The 18,449-nt window shown below is 47.6% G+C and overlaps 1 protein-coding gene across 25 annotated transcripts in view; it reads right to left on the minus strand.

Moving 5' to 3' along the window:
• The window catches only part of CELF6 (CUGBP Elav-like family member 6), a 138,091-nt gene that overhangs the window by 26,049 nt on the left and 93,593 nt on the right, over positions 1–18,449 (minus strand). For 24 of the 25 annotated variants that reach the window (XM_055002263.1, XM_055002262.1, XM_055002244.1 and 21 more), the window contains exon 3: positions 2,277–2,325. In XM_055002263.1, the coding sequence (XP_054858238.1) occupies positions 2,277–2,325 (49 nt within the window). Of the gene's footprint in view, positions 1–1,188; positions 1,191–2,272; positions 2,326–18,449 lie in introns of all 25 variants that reach the window. The other variant, XM_055002242.1, reaches the window with a different exon arrangement.

Genomic DNA, 18,449 nt, shown 5'->3' on the forward strand with positions numbered 1-18,449 from the left:
CCTCCTCATTGCGGCTTCTTCCGCATCGTGCCGCATTGTTCCGCTCCCAACAGCCCACACGGGCATTAGAAACTGCAGGGCAGTGGGCGGCTTGGCCGCCCCCTGTCTCCGCCTTTTTTTTTTGTTTGGGAGCTGAGTTTTGCGTTAGTTCGGGATTTCAATAGATAAATCTGACGCTCCTCCAAGGACGGCTTGTGATAGGACTGCTAGTTTGCCCGCGAAAATCTCTCGGGGGGGGGGGGGCTATTGGTTGCATTGGTTTATGGGCACTGGTTTATGGGTTGCACTGGTTTATGGGCAAACTCCACATTAGGGGCTGCTATTCCAAGCACCAGAGCAGCAAGGCTCTTAAAACCCATTCCATGTTTTCTTTACAGTTTTCTTGTGCTGCCTTCCTTCCCTCGGGGAGCTTCAGGCGCTCTCCCCAACGTCCCACCTCGGCTCCTTCTCCCGCCTCTCTTGTCAGCAGCAACCGGTGGCTCACTCCAGCCCTGCACGCCCCCAAGCACCGGCCACTTCTCGCAGCCACGCACAGGGGAAGAGAGCCTCTTGCCCCAGCGCTCCTAGCCAAGCAGGGTGGAGGTCTGCGAGGAGCTGCAGGGGCGCCAAGGGCAAAGCAAGTAGTTGGCGGGGCGAGGGGTGTTGCAGGCTGCTGCTGATCAAAACAGCCCCCCACAGCACGTTGGGTTCTGCCTCTCCATTTTTAAAAAAATCACTTTTTCCTTTGCACCTTAAAAAAAAAGATCACTTTTTTCATGCACCAATTTTTTTTTTGCGATGCCCGCCAGGGTTCCTGAAACATGGGTCCAACTCATAATATCGTGCCCTTCATCCATTGAAATTACGAAACTGCGCAAAATGTTTCTTAAAAAAAAAAAAATTGGTTGGGCTGCCTGGCGGCAGAGACAAAAAAGAAAAGGGGGGCGGGCTTCCACGATGGTGGAATGTTCCTTCCTTCCCTCGGGGAGCTCCAAGCGCTCTCCCCAACGTCCACCTTGGCTCCTTCTCCCGCCTCTCTTGCCCCCGTGGCCAAAGGCGCCTGTGTTGCCGCTGCCTCCTTTCCTCCCAGAGGAGCCGTCGCCGGCTTGTCTTCCTGCCCAGCAATAACCGGCAGCTCGCTCCAGCCCTGCACACCGCCAAGTACCTGCTGCTCCTCGCAGCCACACACAGGCAAAGAGAGCCCCTCACCCCTCATAATATCTTGCCCTTCATCCATTGATATTACGAAACTGCGCAAAACGTGCCTTTTCTTTTAAAAACAAAAAAAGGTTGGGCTGCCTAGCTGTGGCGACAACAGGGGCGGGCTTCCACAATGACGGAGTGTTCCCAAACGTTAGGAATCGTCATCAGAGGAACACACGGACTGCTGAAAATTCGGACTGACGCGGAATAAATGGAGGCGGAACAAGACAGGTGATGTCGGGCATGGTCGGGTTTTGACGAGTTTTGGAGCGAAAGTATGCGGGAGTTTCTCGCTATATCTAGACCGTGTGGAAACGGCCCTGGAGAGAAGGATACGGGAAGGCATGCAGGAAACGCATCAAGCTACTCTGTCACCCTCAAGAACTTTTACCGAAAACAGAAGAAGGAATCCCAACAAAAACTTGGACTAACAGTGCGACCTGATGCGGAGTTACTCCAAAGCACTTAGATTGGAGTAACTCTGCTCAAGAGTTGAAATGAAAAGTACTGGGAAAATACAATTGTGGATCTCAATGGATCACAATGGTATTTTCCCAGTACTTTTAGACGAATTGCTGCCACACAGGGCCCATATTTGTAGCAGAGATGTGATGTGTGTGTGTGTAGAGTTAACTCTTTGACCCGACCCAGTTTTCCTTATTAATACCAGCCTCCTCACCCTGTTATTAGAAATGGAAAAAAGACAGGCCAGGAGAGACTGTCTGTCTTAGAAGGTATGGAAAGGGGGAAAGGGCAGGTCAACACAGGAGAGAATGCCTGTCTTGGAAGCTGAAAATAGTACAGGGGGATTGGGCTTCAGTTAATGAAACTACGTAGGGATGGAAGGGTTAAACATTTCTCTCCCCCTTCCCTTGTTGCCACCGCTATCTAAATTGGGCCAGCACCTACTAGCTTTTTCAGAACTCTAGAAATACTCAAGTGCAAGTCTTCCAGTAAGCACATCTATGGTTTCCAAAAAGCACACTTATGAAATGGGTAACTAATGACCCCCACTTCACTCCTAAGAAAGTTGCTAAACAGGGACAGCCAACACAGCATGGCTCAATACAGTTCAAATATAAAAAGTTACCTACCTCCTCGACCCTCACTGTCGGCTGGTTTCACTTGGATTGGGCGATTCATCTGTCAAACAAAACACGAGGATCCGTGATTAGAGTCTAGCTGAGACAGCGGTATCCGAACCAACTGGATACAGTTAAAAGTCCAACAGTTTGGTGAGTTGGGTTTGTTAGAGGTGCTTTTCTGGGCTCCAGGACCCTGGTCCGTTACCCAACTCTAGAACTCGCCAGAAAGAGTTACCAGCATTTGCCAGAGTTGCCCCACCTGGTTTGATAGTCCTGCTCCCCCCGCCCTAAACTAAGGAGCTTTCAGGCAAATCTTTGCATGGTTATCAAGGGATGGTTTGCTTCATTTATTTACTTCACATATAATTTGCATTTCTCACTGATACATGAGGCAGATTAAAACATTAAAAATGGATGAACTAAACAGTGTAACACTTGCCATAAGCAATGCGATAAAACTAGTCCGACACTCTAACCACAGCACTGTAGCCTCTCAGAAATGTATTACCATTTGTTTGGAGGCTCTGGCCTTTGGATGCATCTGCCTGTGTGTGCCCTTAAAGGAACTGCAAACTCAGACTTGCTGGATATCCATCTCTGTGCTGGAATTGAAACTGACCAGGGACAGTGATAAAAGAGACCAGATGGGCTTTGCAGCCTGGGCTTTGGCAAACAGTGGATTTGAACCTCTTCCAGTCCAAGACAGGAACCACACGTTATATCCTGAAGGACTGCAAGATGTGGAAGAAAGCAAGGAGCAGCCTTTGGAATCTGCATTTTTTTCAGAGAGAAGCCAGCGTCAGGACATAAGCATGCACAGTTTTCAGTGCACATGTCCTGATTTTGCTAGAAGAAGGCTACAATCTTCACCAACAGATTCTCAGCTCTTTTTTTTGCCATGCCCTAAAGAAATAGGATTCCAGCTGGCTAAGGAAGCAGTTACTGCAAAGGGAGCACAGCGCAAAGAGCACCCAAACTCCCCCAGGGCACTGCAGGACAATATTGTCCCCAAAGACTCCTCCCCTTGCTCTTCTGAAAAAACACTTCCTAAACAGCTCCTTGGCTGGCTTTGCCACTCCCCCGCTGCTTCCCAGCGCCACCTGACCACTTTCTGCTCCTGCCAATCAATCTTGCTAATTGATTTGCATATTAGCCAAACTTGTTGATGTCATTTGATGGCTATTAAGTCAATTAAAGTGCCTTCGCTTCATCAGGGTGACGGATGAAAGGCGACCAGCATATCCCATCATTCATCCCCTCCACAACACACACACACAATCTCAGATGTATATATATACACACACACACACACACACACACAATACCATGATTGTGCACACTCTCATTTGCCCTGTCCTGAGCTCGCTTGGAACAGATGGGCAAATTCTGTCTGGAAACCACAAAGCATTTGGACCAGCAAGCCTGAGAATTCAGGAGCAAGGAAGATGGCGGTTCAGCTCCTCGGAGACCAGGAATTCAATCATGTGTGTAGTTTGGAGTTTCTCCTGTGGATCTCCAAGTGAGCACGTGCAGTCACATAAAGAGCCCTTCAGAGACCGTGAGGGTAAATTTCTGTGATTGGTCAAGCCCAGCTTCTTGACGTGGTGAAAGGCTGTTCCGTCTCCATCTTTTAAGATCTTAGCCGAATACAAGGGGGGGGGCCTCTGTGGCTTACAAAAACTTCCTTGGATTGACTTGCGTATCGGGTGTTCTTGTGACCCCCCAAGAACACATTGCCGGTGGCGGACTGCCTTGATTCCCTGCCCACCCACACAGCAGATGCAGAGAATGCCTGTCTGTGCATGACAGCACAGACTAGGCACAGAAAAGATCCCCTGTCTTATTTCCTAGGGACTGTTTCACAAGGTTCCAGCCAAATAGTAATTTCCTTCCCTAAGCAGCGGGGAGTTCACTGCAGCCTTGACATAATCTGGAGGTGAGATCGCCGGAGACTGAACGGTTCTTGTTTAAAATAAGGCTTGTTTTCTGTCCTTGAAACAATCGGCTCCTTTACAAGCGGCGCAGGTGACAGGAGGGATCAGGTGCAAAAGGACAGGGAAGGCCAGATGCCGTTCAGTTCTCTGTCACTCAAAGTCAGCCACGCCCAGCTGCTGTCCCGGAAGGCTTCTTTTACATTAGATGGAAAAGAGGGACTTTATGCAAGCAAAGCATCCCGGTGACTGCTGAGCCCGTTGAGGCTGATGACATCCTCTAAAACCGAACAAAGGTCTGGCCGTGCATCCCCACCCCAGTTCCTTCGAAGCCTGACTAGATATCTCCATGAAAAGTCCCCTGAAGCCTGACAATAAGCCATAAAGTCTGACTGGGGTCTCTCCATGCTAAATGCTCTGGACTCCAACTGTGGTGGTAGAAAGTGCTATCAAATCATAGCTGACTTATGGCGCCCCCTGGTGGGGTTTTCATGGCAAGAGACTAACACAGGTGAGTTGCCATTGCCTGCCTCTGCATAGCAGCCCCGGTCTTCCTTGGACGTCTCCCGTCTGATTACTAACCAAGGCCGATTCTGCTACCGTCCTTTAATGTCTGTATATGGAAAGACAGGTTTCCCCATAACAAATTACCCTACCCTGCTCATAACATATAGAATGACTTAGATGTTTATTTCAAATACTTGTATACCACCTCTCTCCACAAGCTGCTAGTTCACAATCTAAGAAAGCAAATCTTTACTTTTAAACCACCCATCGTTCAGCAACCAGGAGTAAGCATAAAACTGTCTCAAACAGCAGCAGCTTTGCAGAACAAACATCCCCAATCAAAACCACAATGAGACAGCAAAGAAATCAGCAGTCGAGGGAAACAATCAACTGATCCACAGAAAGCCAGCTGAAATGGGAAACATTTCCTAGTTTTGTACTAGACTGGAATATATTTAACAATGGTGTTAGGCAGAGGGAAGGGTGGCCCATAGGTATGGGGCAACCACTGAAAAGACCCTGTCCTTCCTACCTGCTTTGAAGGCAGAGGGATATGAAGGCCAATGATGTTAGATACAGTGCCTGGGCAGGACTGTGGGGTGCAACCGATGCTTTCGGTGCCTTGGTCCAGGAATGTAAAAAAAGTGTCTTGAACTGGGACCAGAAGTAGACAGTTGATCTTCGTCAAAACATTGTGAAAGTTTAGGCCTTTGCTCTAGAGGATTCTCATAGACATGATGGGGCAAATGGGTCTAGAGTTTACTCTGTGGGTGGGTGGGAATGACCCACCATTCCTCCTGTCTGCAACAGAGGCTGACAGAAACCCCCTCTAATAGCCTCCCTGGGACCAGTTGCTTCTTGGTTCCTCCCTGACCAAAACAGCCTCCCACAGTGCCGTTCTGTCTGGTCATTATAATAATAATATAATAACATTCGATTTATATACCGCCCTTCAGGACAACTTAATGCCACACTCAGAGCGGTTTACAAAGTAAGTCATTATCATCCCCACAACAAAACATCCTGTGAGGTGGGTGGGGCTGAGAGAGCTCTGAGAAGCTGTGACTAGCCCAAGGTCACCCAGCTGGCTTCAAGTGGAGGAGTGGGGAATCAAACCCGGCTCTCCAGATTAGAGTCCCGCGCTCTTAACAAGTACACCAAACTGGCACCAAAATGGCAGAATTACAGAGCTCATATCTCAACTGTGCTGGTTTCCCTCTTCCTTTCCTGCCCCCTTTTCCTTAGGCAATGTGTATCTTCCATCAAGTGCATCAAATAAGTAAATAATATTTTATTTATTTATTTAAAACAGTCTAACGCCATCTTTCTACCCAACTGCATGGTGTTCTTCACATCCCAGACTGGGCCACTGTTGGGTCTCCAAGAATATGGAATTTCATGTTACGGGACAATCACCACCAAAATGGAATAGGGAAAGAAGGAGGCCCCCAAACCCCTTTCTTAAACTGTTCTTCTAAACAACTTAATTTGAATTCAACAAAGATTAAGCAGCACAAACTCCAAAGGGAAAGTAATCTGTTGAAATGGAGAACTGATGTGCCCCACTGCTCAATGGGATCTGGGAGACTGTGTTGATATCCAGTGTCAAAGAGTTTCAAAGCTGCGATGGGATCAGATACACTACGGAATGCATTACCAAGTGTTGTATTTCTGTGTGCAAATCAGCTCTAAATTTCACAGATACCAAGAGGACTGAGATCCCACTCAGAATATGATGTGCAGATGTACCCTTATGCCCTAAATTCCCAGCATATAGAAAATGAGCAAGAGGAAGCTTAAAATTCTGTGCTAACTTTACCCAGGCAGGGATTCTTTTATGTGACATGGAGTAGCATTCAGTCACTTGGTGAGACCTCCGCCGATGTTACACTCACAAAAATGGGGAGCCTGCCAACCATGCATAACAGGACTGCATGGTTCCCTTGAGGCACATGATATGTGCAATTGTATCATGTGAATTGGACAACGCATGGATTTTCCATATGCATACAGCCTCCATATACACAAACCTTCAGCACGTGCATGGAAAATCCATGCGCTGCCCAATTGACATAACACAGTGATCATGCGTATCAGGGCCACGACGGTGACCACACATTCCCAAAATATGCAGTTGGAGGGCTCATCGTTTGCATTAACATCTGCAGGCAGCTATTCCCTTCTCTGCTTTCAGAAGTGGTGCAGCACTTGGAAACGTGCCTTGTATAATATTGTAGCATATGGGGGGGGCGGGTTTCAGTGGTTACTTTCACACCGTGCAACTATATAAGGCTAGAAGGGCCAAAGCTCTTGCTACCGTCAAAATGCCATCGCTTTAAGCAATACAACTCCCAAGAGATTAACTCTCATAATCCAGTGTTGTCATGGGAAGAGAGCAGAATCAAAAACCTATTTAGGGCACGAGTGTAAAATAGCACGCCACTTCTGCTAAAACGACGGCTTGAGAGAAGCATTCTAAGGGCCAGGCTTGAAAGTTAGTGGAACCCCCTGGGGTGGGCAGGAAACAGCATCTTCCCCTCTTCACGCCCATGATCTCCAGTGCTTAGAACTCCCCCCTCCTACCCTATCCCCCCAACCCATTGGGACAGACACCCCCTGACCGACAGACCAGCCGTTGCAAAGTTTTGCCATGAACTTCTTGTCCGCCAGAGACCAATGACGAATCTTTCCTTTCAATTACCCCCGGTTCATAAAGCTAATGCCTGTTCCAAGCGGCAGGCCGGATACATCATTCCTCATGCTGCCTCCTCACTACATTAGTTTTATGGCCCTGTGCCTACGATGGGCCCGTCGGATCCTGCCACCGATAAGACTAACAAATTAGTCAAACTGACACCAAGGGGAATTTTTACCAGGTCTGGCTCCAGAATGTCCCCTGCCAGCTCTGCTCCAGGGAGCAACAGGGGCAGTTCCAGGGAGCGAAGGGGGCAGGCGAGGAGGCCTGCACAGGACTGGGGGACTCTCTTCTCATACATAATGTCAATCACATCTTTTGCACATGGATGGTGGGTGAGCAATTCCTGGGAAGTGGGGTGGGGGGGAAGCAAAGCAGTTCTGCAATCCATTATTCACAGGTCAGAGCATGCAAAATCCTGCAAACTTCCAAGATAAGCATCTGGGATTTTTAAAAATGAAAACTAACACAGCTCTGCGGGCAACAGGGGTTAGAACATAGGACTAGGATTTGGAAACCCAGGTTCTAATCTGCACACTGTTATGAAACTCATTGGATGATCTTGAGTTAACATAAGCTACCTCGCAGGGCTGTTGTGAGGATGAACTGGAGGGAAGAATTCTGTATGCTATTGGACGAAGGGTGGGATAAAAATGAAATAGAGAAGTTTCTTCCATCGTCTAGTAGGGAAAAATTGCAGTTTGAGGCTGGGAAGGTAGAGGAGGTGCACCAAGAACAGATTGCTAGTTTCTCTTGCGATGAGATCAGCATACATTAATTTCACAATGGCTTCTCCACAAAAATTTGGACATGAACAATATTATCTGGATAGATCTGAGCCCAAATGAGACATTCATATCTGGGTCAAGAAAATAGCAGAACAATTTGCAATTTTGCTTGGAGAAAATGAAAGCATTTATATTTTTAAACTTCGTAACGATACCAAATAGTCCCAATTTTCGTTTATGCTAACTTATATGTTGTTCAATTCAGGCTTGACTTTTTCAAAAAGTGAACGTTGCCTACATTTCAATCTTTCCCAAATTTCTGTCCCTCCCCTCCCACATTTTCAGAATTTTTTTTTACATCTCTCAAGGCCTGTAAAGTAAATCATCGATATCAATTCAGAATCCCAGCCAACTTCAACCCAAAACATTGTTTTAAAACATCAAGCGGATAGGTCACCGCAAAACATTCCAACTGCCTCTGCAATGCCAGAGTAACTTGAAAACAATCACGCACAAGAAAAGCAACTGTAGATGTACGCAGCTTAGCGATGCTAAACGAACAAATGCAGGCTGCAAAGGAACAGATACAAAAAGCAGGCATGTAGAGAAGCAATTAATAGAAAATCTCAAGGGTAAGGCTACTTAACCCTAAGTACCCTTCCCCCCACACCTTAGATGTTTTCAGAATGGACTAGATTGATTAAGCATATGAAGACATCTATTATGAATAAAAGCCATGATGACTGAGTAGAACCTCCATGTTCAGGCGCAGTGCTGCTCTGAGTGGTGAGGGACTGCCTGTGAACTGCTCAGAGGAATCTGTTTGGCTGCTGCCCTAAATGGCCTGATCCGGCAGGCCTCGACTTCTGCAAGAGGGAAAACCATGCAGAGATGTAGCTAATAGTTCATCAGTAATCATTATTTCTCTCTCTGTTTGTTTCTCCGGCTCTTCCACTCCCAGAGGATAATATTCCAAATCCTGTTGACCGAGATTACATTGGCAGCAAGATACAGTCCCCGGGGGAGCTGATGAGGCCGCCTGGCAGACCTGGAACAACACAGATAGTGCAAGGAACCACAGGAAAGGTTCAGGCCTACAGACGGCAGATACAAGGATAGAACCTGTGCAGAGAAAAACCAGTGGTCCATCTAGCTTGGGGCTGGCCTATGGGGATTGGCCGAACTGTTAACCATTCCCAGTGACACTGAGAGATCTCTGTCTTTTGGTGCTACACCTCTGAAGATGCCAGCCACAGCTGCTGGCGAAACATCAGGAACTACAATGCCAAGACCACGGCAATACAGCCCGGAAAACCCACAACAACCATTCCCAGTTCTTGCTTGCAAGTCGCAACATACCCACTCTCAGTTGCAGGACCTGTTCCAGCTTATTTGCACAGCGCAGATTTCTAGATTGCAGTACAGGCTGCCGTGAACCAGCAGCTGTTTGACTAACCTCTGCACAATTTTTTTTTTGAGAAAAGGAGATTAGGATATATAGGAATTCAGGCTTAGAAAAATTCGGGAAGGAAGAGTCGGTGTTATGAGGCCCACCTATTTTGCACCAGGTTATTCTTTCCTTCGGGCGCTGGACATCTTTCCGCTAAACGATTCCTTTCTACTGTTTCCCGAAGAAAAACAGGAGAGGCAGAGAAACTGGGCAAGATGGCTGGCAAAGGTGGTGGTCAGAGTGGCTGAGCCAATGTGGCGTAGTGGTAAGAACGTTGGAGTAGGCTTGGGGAGGCTTGGGTTCCAATCCCACCATGACGATGGCAGGGTAACTTCGGGTTTCTCTCTCTCTCTCAGCCTCATCTACCGAGGATGACAGGAGGAAGGAAGAATCACGTAGTCCATCCTGAATTCCTTCAAAAATAATGGGACAGACCAAATTTCAGAGGTCCCATTTACCCCGGTGGCCCACAGGGGTAGGAAAGCCATGCCATTTGCTTTCATTGATGGTTGGGTTTGCTTGGGTCTGGGGGGTGTAAGGGGGAGCACAGGGGAAGTCTTTGTTTAGGGGCCAGCCCCGGACCCCAAACCAGCTGGAGGACTTCCAAGCTGGGAATGCATCTCGCGGGAGCTAGGTGTGGAAACCTCACGTCCCGTGGACTTCAAGGACTCCTTAAAGCAAGAAATTTATTTTTTTTCAAAACGTAGCTGCTGAGGTTGCAGTGCGGTCTTTGAACTCTTACCCCGTTCTTTTCCCCAGAGAGCTCAGGGAGGTACATGTGATTCTCGCCTTGTGCCTTTTATCCTCACAAGAACCCTGCAAGGCAGGCTAGGCAGGAAAAAAGGGTGACTGGCCTAAGATCATTTAGCAGGCTCCACAGTGGAGTGCTGGTTCAAATCTGAGTTGCCATGGTCTGTCTCTCTAACCCTGGGCTGGCCCAAGGGTTTTTGGTGCCCTAGGTAAACTAGAACATTGGCTCCCTTATTTAACACAGAGAAAAGTGAGAAGTCTAGAATGACTGTTTCACTTACTGAGCATTCAAAAGGAACAATGTACAAATTTTAAAAAGCTCTTTTACAGCCCTCCATATTCCATCAGGGCAGCTATAGGAGACCATAGCCCACAAATGCGGAGATTCTAGAAACCAGTTAACAACTAGCTTCCTTTCAAGCCTGTAGAGGATACTCTGCTCACCTTTTTGGCACTCTTAAGATCTGACACCGTAGCTGATCACCTAGGATGGCCTAACCGTCAGGCCGGCCCTTCTCTAACCACTAGGCAACACTGGCTTCCAGTTTGAAGGTTGAGACCAGCATGAGTGAGAGAGCGGATTCTTAGTACTTTCCCCTCATGGTGTTTTCCTGCTGAAAATCTCCCCCACTAAGCAGCTTTTACACCTGCTGGGGAAACCATATGGGTATTTGCATTTCCCCCCCACAAGTGGGCGTACAAGCAGCTTGTTGGGTATGGCCTTTGGTAGGAAGAGGGCTAGAGGGGAGAGAGTTAAGAAGCCCTGTTACAAATTGTGGACTCCATGACTGCATTTTCCAAAGGGGAAAAATACTCCCCTCTAATCATGAACCGCATATCCCAGGCCCCCCAGGCCCCCAACTGAACTTGCCATTTGCATTTCACAAGCTGGAAATAGGCCTTCGCATGCATCAAGTATACGTTTGTGGGAATATAATTCCCTGAATTAATGCTTGTTCCTTTTCCTCCCGACTGCCCGTTTACACATATAATAGTAAATATGCATACAATTTGTGTACCCTTGACTTTTCTTTGCATGCATATTAAACGATTTCATTCCAGCAGAACACACCATTGAAGAACCACATTTATTCTGATATACTGGTCCCATTTTTTTTTCAAGTTTGCACACGCCAGATATTTCTTACGAACAGATGTGCACATGCGCAGTTGCTTGTGAAGAGAGCCCTCTGTCTTTGTGCACCAGAAAAGGATCCTTTAGGAATAATTTACAACTGGGAACCCGAGGATAACATTGCAAGGACAGATAACAAGATAAACAGAACAAAAGGAAGTGACATGCTGAACCCAGATACTTCTACCACACTCCGGTTTTTTAAAACTCTGAATTTTCTTAACATTTACCCAAATGAATCTATAGGCCATTTCCACACGTCTTACCTGCCTGCAGAACATCGCGTGAAAGACCCGGAAGACAGCGTCTTCTCGCGCAAAATTGCGCCAGGAAGACGCTGTCATCTGGGAGTTTTGCGCGAAATCATGCAAAACTCCCGGATAACAGCGTCTTCCTGGTGCGATTTCGCACCAGAAGACACTGTCTTCTGGGTCTTTTGCGCGATGTTCCGCAGGCAGGTAAGACATGTGGAAACGGCCTTTATCTAATAGCAAAATTATATCAAGTTTGCTCTTGCCCCGAACTCCTTCTCTGACTGTCATCCCCAGAAGGCTGACTTTCCCCCGGGCATCTTCTGGACTTCAGTGGAGACTGTGAAGATACAGGTGATCCATACCAAGTTAGCAGTCACTGGGCCAAAGCCAGCCCACAGATGATTAATCCCGCATGGCTAACCCCTCGTCGCCAAGGTAAGTCTTTATCCCTGACCAAAGAAATGGATGAAGACACACAGGCTGCCCCATCCATAGGTTTCCTAGGGCATTCATGAGGCCTACCATCCCCAGATAGCTCTTTCCAGAAAGGGTCTGAACCCCGCCTGAACAGAGCATTTACATGGTGAAGGCCCTTTCCCAGGCATCAGATCCAATTTTCCTGCAAAATGAAGAACCTCACAGAATTGCACTTTACGGGAATGAATTTCCCTGCAAGGAAATCTGGAGCAGTTAGCAGGGATTTCACGGCGGTTCTCCAAAATGCACAACAGCCACGTAATACCTTTATAATCAGATTCAGGACCGGTCAAAAGAGAGAGATCTAACTAGCCCATTTTTATCCTTCCCTTTTCCAAGGAGCTCAGAACGGTGTAGATTCCCCCCCCCCACGCCTTCCCTGTTTTATCCTCACAACAACCCTGCAAAGTAGGTTAAGATGAGAGAATGCGATGGGCTCAAGGCTACCTAGCAAGCTTCAGGACTCCGTTGGGTGAACGAGGCGGCCAGTGCAGGACAACACGGGCAGTTGCAGAGATGGACTGACTTCAGCCTTACCGAGAATTCCCGTGATCCTCTGATGTGTTTTAGCTTTACAGAGTGCATATATCTTCCCAACAGTCTATGGCATAACTGAATTATTTGAACATACAAGCTGCCTTCTACTGAGTCAGATCACCCATTTTGGCTACCGAGACTGACAGCGGCTCTTTAGAGTTCCAGGCAGAAGTCACTCCCGCCACCTCCCGCCTGGCCCTTTTCACTGGAGATGCTGGGAGTCGAACCCCCGGAGCTTCTGTGCACCAAGGTGCTCCGCCACTGAGCCACAGCTCCTCCCCATCAATAATCCATGTTAAGTGAGCCTCTTTTGGAACTCTCGTTCTCTTCTGTCTGAAGTTTGCACATTTTGGGACTGTTTTATACATTGACATTATTTTGGACTGTTTTTATGATTGCATAGTACATGAAATTATATTTATTTAGTGTTGAATGTTTTGCGCAATTGGTGGAAACCTGCTAGCCCTTTTCATGTCCTCTGTACAACACTATTTTATTATTTTTCTTCAACCTTTTTTTTGTTTGTTTTTCAGCTGCTTTGGGTCAGTTGCAGATTTCTTTTTTTAAAAAAATGCTATTTGACCAAAACTGGCTTACAACATCTTTCTCTCCTCTTCCTCCCATTTTATCTTTATCTTTTACCAAAACCACCCTGCGAGGTAGGTTAGGGCTTAAAGAGATCCTCTGGACCAAGGTGATCCAGTGAGCTTCCATGGCAAAACGGGGATTCGAACCTGGGTCTCCCAGATGCTAGGCTGATTGCTACGCCATGCTGGATCTCTTGCAAACATCATTTCTGTTATTCAGAAAGACTGGAAGAAATCCCAGCTCTGAAAAGTGTACCTGGTTGCAGAACACAAAAGTTCCATAGAACTTCCTATGCCAAAAATGACCAAGCAGGCCTGACTTTATTATTTATTTACTTATTTTTATTTATACTCTACCTTTTATCCCTAGTGGGCCCCCAAAGCAGCATACACCACTCTCTTTCCCTCCATTTTATCCTCACAACAGCCTTGCAAGGTAGATTAGGCTGAGTGTGTGTGTGGGTCACCCAGCAAGCTTCCATGGCAGAGCAGAGACTTGAACTTGGGTCTCCCAGATCCTAGCCGGAAACTCTAAGCTCTACACCACAGTGTCCCTCTGGAGTCTCTGCTCTGCTAATCCACATCCTGCCAGAGAAAAAGATTTTGGTTTTGCTCACATAAAATGCACACTCATCAAAAGGGACGCTGCCTGTTTTGAGAACATCATGCGTGCACACACACACACAGAGGGGCTGTCACTAGCTTTTCTTGTGCACACCCTAAGGGGACGTGGCTGTTTTGCTGTTTCATTGTTCCCTCTGCCAAACCCAGCGAGCAATTTCATGCTTTGCCAGCCTGCTTTTCTTCCCCTCCCTCCCCTTTCCTACAAGCACTACAATTATAAGCGTTGCCCAAGCAACAGCCAGTGCTTCCCCTGCGTTGCCCAGGAGACGATCGTGTGCTTGACGGGGTAGCCATGGCAGCCGGGTAGGCAGTCACAGATGAACAATTTACTTTGTGAACTGATAATAATGATGGCGGGGGGGGGACTGGGGCAGAGTAGTGAAAACGATGATAGGGAGGGCCCAGGTGGAGTGGAAAACATGTGCTGGGAAATTTGCTTTTGGGGAAGAACCAGAAGGTACATTTCAGCTGGCCAAAGATGAGACGGAAAAAGCCTTTTCCAGCACAACCGAGTACCACATTTAGAAATGGGGGTAACACACTTGCTTAGAGTTGCCGGATCGGTACTCACAACCCCCAGGAGCATCTGCGGGTGTGTGTGTGTGTTGGAACTTGTGGAGAGGCAGCATTGCCAGCTCCACAACTTCACTTCCAAGCAGGCACCCAGAAGTGAATTCACATACTCTGTGACACTCTAGGAATTCCTGCAATCTCTATGGAAAAGACTATAGAGATTTGGGGAAGTTCCTAAAGTGTCATGGGTGCTATGACATCACTTCCGGGTGTTTGCCTGGAAGTGAAATCAAGGCATCTGCACTATTGCTTTTCACACCCATTGTTTATCCTGCTACTCCATCAGGGAATTGCAGAGAAAGGAGAGTGAGGGTAGGTGGGCAACCGGTAAGCCCACACATGTCCCACAGTGTAGCCATAAGGCTGGTGTTGGCATTTGGTGAACCTAGGCAGCTGTCCAGGACATTTCTCTGAATGGAGCCACATTTCTGTGGCAGCATGAGATTGAAGACATATGCACGGCACAGCAATGGCCTTGCACTGATGAGTTTACAGTGCACACCACCAGTCACAAACCATGGGGGCATTTTTTTTTTTTGGCTGGGAGCAAGGCTGTCTCCACCTGGAAGGCTGATCGAGCAGAGATGGGTGGCATTTCCAGTCCGCACAGGAGCCCTTCTACTTCTATGGGCCAGTCTTCATGGTACAAAGTCTTTGTGCTTGCTAAGCAACAGCAAGAGGACTTTGAAGCAGAAGTCCAACGGGAGTTTTTGTGCCCTTTCCTCCTTGCAACTGTGGTGTGCAGGCAGAAGTAGCTACAGTCTTCTTGGCCACACCGTTTTCTCCTCTTCCTTAAATCACCACGTGGAGCTATGGCAAAACATTATTTGCCCCACTGCAAAACTTAAAGCAGTCACAGATGTAAGGTGGTTTTGCAAAAGAAGCCAGTGGTTTAAGGTGGAGAAAACAGCGCAGAGGGAAGGCATAGCCCATTTACCTGTATCTCCCAATTACTGGGAGGAAGGGGAGGCACAAAACTCCTATGGAACGTCTAATTCAACTTCCCCACGGTACTGCGTCACGATCGCAAGGACTTCGTCGTCTTAAGACTGACCACCTCTCTTGACTTGTTCCTGCGTTTGGCACGGAAGTCCTTCCTGGAATCTCAAAGCCACTTCTCAACACTGGAAGCCAAAAGGAGGCTAGCACCTTCTCCTGAGGAACTACACATCCCATTTGCAGTTCTGAGCCACAGCGCAACGGAGAGTTTTTTTGATGCACTCCCGAACTTCAGCTTGTCTAGAGCAATAACACACCCCTGGGGTTCCAGTTTGCTTCAGGAAATCCATTGCTGTCTACCAACCTGCCTGCTGAGTGAGGTCTGGCCCTGCTCCTAGCTGGGGGGAAATGGTTGCACAATATGGTGGGTGGGGCCAGCGGTGATTGGTGGCACATGCTGTAAACCGAATGCCTCACTGAAGCTACTTCTCTGCCACACTGAATTAAATAGTTTGCTTTTCTGGAAGGGCCTCAACTTGGCCAATTCCAGATGGCCAGAAATTGCGGTTTTTCTGCGGAAATAATCGCTTACCGGCCACACGTTCACTTTTGTCTCCATCCGCTTTGTCTCGCAGCGTGCCGTGCCGTCCCGCTTCCGGATGTTCGCACGGCCAACTGAGGTACCCGGGATTGGTTGTTTCCTCCCCATCACAGTTGACGTCACGGGCCTTCATTGGTTCGCATTTCATTTTTTAAAAAAATTTTTTTTACGTGTTTTGCGCAAATGCGCAAACGCTCAGGTATGCAAATACGCAGCGTCGACGTTTGTGCGCTTTTGTGCATTTGTGCATTTGTGCGCATTTGCGCAGTTTGATGTGCGCAAATGTGCAACTGTGCAAATAGAGCCCGGTTTTAAAAAAAAAATTAAGGGAATATTGTTGCCGGCCGGCCGGCAAAGGAAAGAGGGAAAGGGGAGGGCCTCTCCGCGGCGACGAAGCGTCCAGAAGTGTGCAAACCCGCAATACCGCGTTCACACCGTCCGCTTATAGAGCGCAACCGAGCGCCATGGACCGCAGGTAAGCCAGGATGGGAAATTGCGGGTTTTTACGAGCGCTGTTGCTGAAAAAGCGAAAGCACTCGCTTTATTTGTGCCCATCTGGAATCGGCCCTTATCTTGATGAGGGACAGTGTTGGCTGTTTGGCTACTTGATGTTCTTACTCCTGTGTCTTTTAAAATGAATTTATTGGAATTGTTTTATCAGCATCCATAGTTTAGCTTCCCTCCTCCACTTTTTCTTCTCTTTTGCCTTGGAGCCCTCTCTCCTGGTACATGAATTTCTTTCTGGGAAATATTCAGACATCTCTGCAGAGATGCTCCTGTTTGGGCATCCAGAGGCAACATTAATATGTCCCTACCTTGGAAGGCGCTGCGGCTTAAAGACAGAACATCTATTTTGAATGCAGAAGGGCCGAGGTTCAAACTCAAGCCTCTCTAGTTAAAAGGATATGGTCACAGGGGATGTAAAAGACCCTCCGCCTGACACAGCCTGGCTGAGCATCTGCTTGACACACAGAAGGTCCCATTTTCAATTCCCAGTGTCTCCTGTGTCAGGTAGCAGGTGATGTGAAAAACCTCTGACAGAGGCCCAGAGTAGCAAATGCTGATCTTGATTGACAGGAGGGTGTGGCACTATAAGGGAGATTCATGAATACATTGGAAGCAAAATTTCCAAAATGCTGCTATAGGGAATCCTCCTCCCCTTCTGTTGAAGCACAGTGGATAGAACCATCGAATCATAGGATAGGAAGGGACCCCCCAGGGTCATCTAGTCCAACCTACTGTACAATACAGAACACTTACAACTACCCCCCCACCCCCAGTGATCCCTGTTCCATGCCCAGAAGACAGCTAAACTCCATCAGGATCCCCAGCCAAACTGGCCTGGGGAAAATTGCTTCCTGACCCCAAAGTGGCAATCGTCCTTACCCTGGGCATGTAAGACGGGGTACCAAGAACGAAGCACTGATGTAACCCTTCCTCCCCTCCCTCTCATGATCTGCCCAGGTTCACAGAATCAACATTGCTGTCAGCTGGCCATTTAGCTTCTGCTTAAAAACCTCCAAAGGAGAACCCACCACCTCCTGAGAAATCCTGTTCCACTGAGGGACCGCTCTGTCCACCGAGAGATAGAAAGTACACTTTCTGGCGTGGGGAGGGGCAGCAGGTAAGGCCCACTGCTGAGCTGCCAATCACCTTGATGAGCGAAATGGCCTTTGATAGAATCTATTTCCCCCGTCTCTGCTTGCTATATGCTTAATGTAATAAAACTCCAGTGAGTATGATTTAGAATAACATTTACTGAATAGGCCAGTGTCATTCCAATGTGCCTCTCTCGGCTTTGCTCGCTGGTTATTAAACTCTATTGATTCTCTGGGACCGTCTGATGTTTATAAATGTCAAGCCGTCTTGTGGAAGCCGAACTTGGGGGACTGACTAACCTATATGAGAGTGGGGGGGGGGGAGGGAATAAGGCTGCTGCCGATACCAAGGTGTAGGAGGTGTGTATAGCGGGATCCCAATTTATACAACTCCAACCACCACTCATCCCAGATTGCTCCTGGTTTTTTACACACGGGAAAAATGTTCAAGTGTGCAATTCTCCCTGCCTGGTATAGCCTGGTCTGTGCTGTTTATTTAAGTACGATATTTATAGTCTGCCTTTCTCACTGGGACTCAAGGAGGATTACACAGAGTAAGTCAAGTCAATGCAATTAAGAGGATGAGACAGCCAAAAAACAATCCTGTAGGATTTGTATTGTAGGAAACTGGAACTAACCAGAAATCTGGAAACAGAACTGAAGCAAAGGATAAGTATTAACATAACAATGCAAAACTCGCATAGAAGGATCCTACTTACAGCTACAGGCGGTATGAGCTATACACAGTAGCATGGACGGCAATCCTGAAACCTTTTCCCAAGTAGCCTCCTAAACC

Source organism: Eublepharis macularius, chromosome 18 (genome assembly GCF_028583425.1).
Source record: "Eublepharis macularius isolate TG4126 chromosome 18, MPM_Emac_v1.0, whole genome shotgun sequence".
Taxonomy (NCBI): domain Eukaryota; kingdom Metazoa; phylum Chordata; class Lepidosauria; order Squamata; family Eublepharidae; genus Eublepharis; species Eublepharis macularius.